Source organism: Limulus polyphemus, unplaced genomic scaffold, assembly GCF_000517525.1.
Source record: "Limulus polyphemus unplaced genomic scaffold, Limulus_polyphemus-2.1.2 Scaffold307, whole genome shotgun sequence".
In the NCBI taxonomy this organism is placed as follows: domain Eukaryota; kingdom Metazoa; phylum Arthropoda; class Merostomata; order Xiphosura; family Limulidae; genus Limulus; species Limulus polyphemus.
This window is the reverse complement of record NW_013665917.1, coordinates 423,581-431,127: the sequence shown is the minus strand read 5'-3', so window position 1 is coordinate 431,127 and position 7,547 is coordinate 423,581. Positions and strand designations below refer to the sequence as shown.

At 33.3% G+C, this 7,547-nt stretch overlaps 1 protein-coding gene across 2 annotated transcripts in view; it reads left to right on the top strand.

The window, feature by feature from the left end:
* Positions 1-7,547, top strand: part of LOC111085280 — a 45,988-nt gene that overhangs the window by 32,069 nt on the left and 6,372 nt on the right. For both annotated transcript variants that reach the window (XM_022383090.1, XM_022383089.1), the window contains exon 2: positions 3,076-3,214. In XM_022383090.1, coding sequence (XP_022238798.1) covers positions 3,076-3,214 — 139 coding nt within the window. The remainder of the gene's footprint in view (positions 1-3,075; positions 3,215-7,547) is intronic.

Below are 7,547 nucleotides of genomic sequence, written 5' to 3'. Positions count from 1 at the left end.
TATATATATCTGGAGTATAAAGGTCGTGTTTTCTAAACTTTTTATCAAAATACACAATGGGCTATCCGTGCTATACCCACCGCGAGTATCAAAACCAGAATTTTAGTGTTATAAACTCTCACATTTATCGCTGAGCCACAAAGGACCAATCCATTGTATTAGCATATATAAACTATTCTTATAAACAACAGAAAATAAACAAACGGAAAACTTCTAACAAAAGGTGACTTTTCCGCTTATTTATTCACCAGTTTTAACCATCTTCGCTTTTCTTCTTGAATTATTGTGGTCATCGTTCGTTTAAAAGGCGATTAACTTTGTATATGAAAATAACTGTAGTTATTGCTAAACTTATATGTATTATATTACATTAATTCTAACAAATAAAAACGATTGTTCACTGTTAAACTAAAATCGCTCTTTGAGTTTCTTCTTGAATAGTCCCCGTTTATTTGCTACGTTGAAAAAAGCTATATAATACTGTCAGTGATGAACTGGCAATTACACTTCAAATTAATATTCTATTGTTTTCTAATATTGTTTTTTTTTCATTATTGTTTACATTGTTTATGTGTTTCATTAGGATCAACCACCTCTCCATAACTAATACACACAGTTAATGGTAGTTTTTGGTGGGACGTTGCAAGTTTGAGCAACCATATCTGCTTCTAGTTCTAACGAATAAAGGATAAAGCTAATTCAGCGTATTATCTTCACTGCGTGGGGCGAATTTCCTAAGGTACATTTATTATTCCCACTCTGAATAGTTTATTTCTTAATTATCTTCGGTAGTGATGTTTATACTTAGTAGTTTGAGAATATCGGCCAATGGTAAAAATTAACTTAACTGTTTTATATACATATATAATAAAGAATCCTGTACTTCAATATGAATAAATCCGAGTAAGAATAAAATCCATCAATATATATATATAGATTATAATAAAAAATTAAATACTTTAGACGTATGTATAAGAAATAACTCCGCTGTTGTTATAAAACAATCTCAATAAAGGTACATCTGCTGTATTTCAGCGTATATTACCATCTAGTTAATTGGTCTGTTTCAGAATTTCCACACAAAGCTACACAAATGTCTACATGTGCAGAGTTGTCCCTGATTTTAAACTGATGGATTATATGGTTACTCTTGTCTGACCGAATAGTGGGAATTGACTGTCACTTTTATAGAGTACTCAAGGCCACAAAGAGCGTAACGTGTTTTTGCGGCAACAGACAGCGAGCAATGAAATCTTGGATTCACAGTCTAAGTACGCTAACCACTAGACCAAGCACAGCCCATAATTCATTTAAAGTTTTTTGCTAATTAAATAAAATGTTTTATACCTTCATAGCAAGCATTTGTATGAGTTTCGGAATGTTTTAAATGTGACACTGTGCTTTCTTGGCAGAGGGTAACGAACGTTGCTATACAAGGTATTCATATTAGCCGAAAACACGCAACTGTGTAGGCAATTTCATTATAGTTGTTCGACTTTTCTTCATGCCAGTCCATTATTTTTCAGCCATGCCCAGGCTTAGTAGGTTTATGTTGGTCTCTTTTTTTTTGTACCTATATGCATACATAGAATATTCAGTGTAATCTTATGCTTACGATGATATAGTGCTTGATTTCAGTAAAATTCAAAATGACTCTCACATGGCGATCAGTGAACACGATACACATGACATAGCTTAGTGAGTTTCTAAGCCTTAGGACCTGGATTATGTTAACAGCATGTGCTTCAACAGCGTGGCGTTCATTTACACCCAGATGTGAATAAAAATATCCCTTGTTAAAATTTTCCTAAAGAAATGAAAAGTGAAACCAAGCGAGTTTCGAACTCATGCTTTAGCCAACTAAGCTTGGGAGGAGGGGGGGGATATTAATGTATAGCAAAGGCTTGGAAGATATTAAATGCCGTGAATCTCAATTCTCCTTTCGCTGATATAAGGACGAAATTCTGACAGACTTAAGCTATGCCAATCTGCTTTTAAAGCCCAGAATGCTTTTATTTCTAATTTGTTCTCTAGAAGGTTGGATTAAGTAATGAATTGCGGCAAAACGTAAAAGAGGCATGCTGTTTTTTTTATCGTTAGATTGTTTCTAAAGACATCAAAACTGAGACCTAGCGATAGTCGAACCCGTGAATCTCCACACCGCTTACGTAATTTATTTAGATAATCTTCAGAACAAACTGTATACTATGCACTGTACCAAAACATTTACACACATTACGGACGGTTTTATGCCTTTTTCATAAGTCATATTAGCTTATATTATTTTCATTAGCTGGATTGTTTGTTTGTTTTGCAAAGTTAAGCACAAAGCTACATAATGGACTGACTATCTGTGCTCTGCCCACCATGGGTATCGAAACCCGGTTTCTAGCGTTATAAGTCCGCAGACATGCCACTGGGGAGGGCAAAAACGTGTTTGAAGATACAATGTCTTGTCCCCTTGCACTGGCTGGCAAATACTCACGCAAATTTCTGAAATCTGCTAGATAAATGTAGTTTCAAGAGAAAATAATTAACAAAAATATTAAAAAGTCGAAAACAATCGTCGTCTTAAACATATGCTAAATACTCATGTACTAAGCTTTAAATACAATTTTTATCGAATTCATATATGGCAAAACGCAACGTTTTCCGTGCTATAATCCTGAGCTTTGTTTTCGTCTACAGATATACTATTTGTTGTTACTAAGATTCCCCGGTAGGTCAGCGGTAAGTTTACTTGTTTACAAAACTGAAATCCAGGTTTCGATTCCCCGCGACAGACAGAGCGCAGACAGATAGCCCATTTGTAGCATCGAGCTAAAACAGAAACATTTGAAACGTCTTACTAAAACAGAACTATTGTTGTAATACATATATTTCTTTGTTTGTTGTTAAGCGCAAAGCTACACGATAAGCCATCTGTGATCTGCCCACAGCGAGTATCGAAACCCAATTTTAGTGATATAAACCCACAGACTTACCATTGAGCCACCGATATTACTATAACAAAAACAGGTTCTGATAAGTGTGCTACCGTAAAAAGTATTATTTTTAATCTGTATCTCACTGCAGGACAGTTGTCATCGAAACAACAGCAAGAACAATGCACTTTGCAGACATTTCACCAGTGTTTAACGTCTCTACAAAGCGTGACTCAGGCCAGTGATCTAAACCTCATCGCATCGAAAGACGAGCTGGATGCTGCGTGTCGGTAAGTTTGCCCATATGTTAAATCGATTTCCCGTAATGAACTGTTTATACGATTTGATGATTTAAAATAAATACATTAAAATCAACAAATAATATAAGTAAACAAGCAGCCTTTTATAAACTAGTGATTTCATAGCTGTATTTCTTATAACATTTATCTTATCACATACAAACTATAATATCAGAATAAATAATATACAGGAGTGAAGCTGGTGCTACAAATTGTCAGGTGTTATGTTATTGGCAGGATTCTTTACAGTAGGTGTTTGTGACTTGTTGGCGATGAATTTTAACGATAAACAAACAGTACACAGTCCACAGTATTAAAACAAGGCAAACGTATATACAAATGTTCGTTACACATTTAATTATCACAGTTGTATCCAGATCTTCACATCATCGTCTCTTTTCGTCAAGAGTCTACACGGTCTGGTTCAGTTACCTTAGAACACAAGTTGATGACGAGGAAATCACTTTTTTAGGAAATAAAAGTTTGGAGACGGCTTGACTGGGTAATTATTATAATCATAATTTATTATAAATGTGCGACGTTTCGAAGATATTATGCCATCTTTAGGTACCAAACTTTTATCTTCCCTACTCTGTTATTACAATACAATCTGTGATAATTTTACTTTAAAAGACGCCTCTATACGCTCTTTATGGCTAAACTCACAATTACGTAGTATACATTTAGCTTTCTATCTTACTAACTGTCTATCTTTGAAGCTAATTCGAAGTACATTTTGCATGCGTATTTATAGCCTAACCTAAACCTCGAACATTCTACACAGTACGAGAAATTATGATGCAATAATACTCAATTAAACAACGAGAAAAACTTAGAAGGTTCTAGTAGCAGTACGCAATAATACAACAAGCGCCAATTCACAACATTTGAACTACACGACTTATAAATTCGTACACAGTTACGTAAACAAACCTGTGATAAACTATCGTTTCTAAAAGTAACTAAATTTAACATTCGTGCTATACTTAAACCACCTCGCATTAACTTAAACAGTCATGTATATCTAACACAAATAACCGATTTTTTAAAATCAACATACAAGATAAACTGCTTAATTTAGAACGACTATATTGTACTTGTCCAGATACAGGAACAGAAAAAAAGATTAATTGTCACAAATATAAGGTAATCTTAAATTGGAATAAAATACATAAAAAATGAAACTGTAAGACCCCTAATAATAAAGCAAATATTTTAAAATACTCAAAGTGTATTGAAAAATTATTTAAGTTAAACAGAGGGTTGAACGAAGTCTTAAGTTAATTCAATATTGAATATTTATATAAATTTTCATATAGCTAAAAATTACTGTTTTGTACTGACATTACGTGTTAATAATTTTGTTCCCCCGGAATTCCTTTTGCAAAACGAGTTGTAGAATGTTTTATTCTTTAAAGTTAGTCGTGGAGTGAAAGTGAATTATACGAATACTTTTAGAAACTCGGTACATTACTGGTTGACAGATTGATTTCCTTTCTAATTAAGCGCTTTATTGGGTTGTATAGATAGAGACTTTGGTTCCCCTGACCAAGATTACTTCTTTTGTCCTAGGTACGTCTGTTTGAGTTGACAAAACATATTTAAAAAAATTATTGTTGGAACTAGATTTTCATACTTTCAAGAACTTTTTTGAGTTGAACTTATAGCTAAAGGCGGAAAAGCAACCGGTAGACTGCGAGAGCGCCTCCCATAGAAGCAGAAAGATAAAGATTTTTTTAAAATGCTAGTTTAAATATTTATTGTTAAAAACAGAAATAATATCTGAAATAGAAGCTGTGAAAATGATTCAAACATTTAAAAGTTTAATTATATATACACATACAAACATTCACTAAAAAGGGCCTTGTGATCTAAAGAATTCAAAAAAAATGATAAATGAGTACAGATAATCACAACAATGCTTCAATATATTCGCTTCTTGTGCGTATCTTATTTTCGAACAAACATGCAAGTTATATAAATTTTAAAATGCATTCAACGCCTAAACTTCACAAGGTCAACTGTAGAAAGCAGTTAACAAGAACAAATTTAACAGAATTTTTTAACTCATTTCGTTTCAAAAGTTCTATATTATACGAGTGGCATTAATTGATTAACGAGTAAATGATATTTTAATAAATCCTATAATCAAAAAAGTTGTTTTGTTAAAAATTCCGCTTAACCTGAGAAACTATTAAATTATTATTCACACCAAAAAAAGTCTCTTGGCTATCAAATAGTAATCATAACCAAAAGAATATCAACGATTATTGTCATTATTTAAAACTTTCATTACTCAAGTTACAAATAAGCTCAATCTCGTTTTTATTAGGTAATTATTATAGCTTACAGTTCAATTAAAACATTCTTTTTAATTTTACAGTTACTTATTTTTCTTACTTATCCAGACGTCTTTTGAGGTAGTTAAACCATCTATTTACTGACAAGATCTCAGCCAATTAAGAAAAGACTGATCCACTTTACCTACTTTTTTTTTCATTACTGGTAACACCTTGCGTGTATTCGAACTTTATACAATGATTTTACTATTTTTATAATGCCGACTGTTTTACACTTAACATTTTCTGCGCTGCCTCACAATAAAATAAGATCAGTTATATTACTGACAATTGTACTGATTCTTATTGATAACTCGCACTAAATTGAACAATCCAGTATTCCATGTAAATCCACATTTATAGCAAAGACATAAAAGGGTACGCAATAAACTTCCATTATATATTTGGTTTATGAACTTGTTGTATTTTCTATAAGTATATAATAAACTACTGTTACCTGGGATTGTTTCATTTTATTGGATGATACTGTATTAAGTTGTCTCTTCCATCACCCAAGATTGAACATAGGAAAATGCAAAGTCTTTTTCTTTCTTTTTTTGCACATAACACATCAGGCATTTTTGAACTAAATATGAAATATCTCCTTGGTGATGGCTTAAACCAAAACATTAAACTGAGTTGATATTGTGCTTTGTATCATTTGGATAGTTTATGCATTTCATTAAAATGGTTTACACATAGATCTAGAAGTATGAATTACATCTTCTGGAGTTTCATTCTTGACAGCTTTTTTAACTGTCCATAAGAATTTATTTTTCGGATCTTGCTTCAGAAAATTCTCGGTTGTTTGGTTTAATATCTTCTAGGGTAGACTGGCACTGTACATATTCGAACTCGGTAAAAAAATGTTGAGTTACAATATCAAATGTCAGGAAACTGTTTAAGTCAAATAAACAATTTGGAAGAAGAATGTTTATATAGAAAATAAAACTCACGTGAACGGAAAAGATAACGTTTTCTGTAGCAGCTATATATTTTAGTGCTTATACAGAGGTTGGGTACGTTATATTTAAAACGATGTTAGAGTCTCACCACCTCGACCAGTTCGTCACATCCAGCTAGGCTCTCTTTGACGACCGCGCATTTTAAAATTAGCCCTGTAGAGTAGTTTCTGTTGCAGAATAATCTGTTGTGAGGCTGTCATGTCTGAAGCACGCCCCTTCTCTCTGCGTCTTTCAATAAGCCATTTAGTGACGTTAATTTCCCAGCGCTCACTTCATCAGTCTGAGTTTAAAGAAATCCATAGGCGTTGCGTCGGCAACTTCACCGTACGTCTTCGTATGAAATAGAGTGAATACCCATTTCATTCTCCAGCTGCTTGAAGTATGCGAGAATTGAAATGTCGTAGAAACAACTTTGTACATGTGCTTTGTGTTGCTTTTACAGACAGAGGTTCTTTTTGATTTTATTATATTCTTTTGTCTTCAGTTTCTCCTACTCAAGGCTCACCAGCACAACTTGAATCGGCAAACCAAAGAACTACAGTTAGGCCTCTTATAATGATACGCTTTTATAAGATTAATGGAGTTTTTGAGTCCTTTTAAATTCACCGTATAGCAACTCAATTTAGGTATGTGAATAATAATATTATGGCATGGTGACTAATTTTTGATTTGTATTATACAGCAGGCCAATTGTTTAATGATTCTTTATGTATGTTACATTTTTATTTTATTTTTTAAACAAAGATTACTATATGGTGAATAAAAAAGCGACCACTTTTACACTATCTATGAACGATGAACAATATAAAAATGTAGTTCTGATAAATCCGATCCACTACGATTTAAGCCCGGTATGGCCATGTGGTTAGGGAGCTCGACTCGCAATCTGCGGGTTCGAATCCCCGTCCCATCAAACATGCTCGCCCTTTTAGCCGTTATAATGTGACGGTCAATCCCACTATTCTTTGGTAAAAGAGTTGGCGGTCGGTGGTGATGACTAGCTGCTTTCCCTCTAGTTAT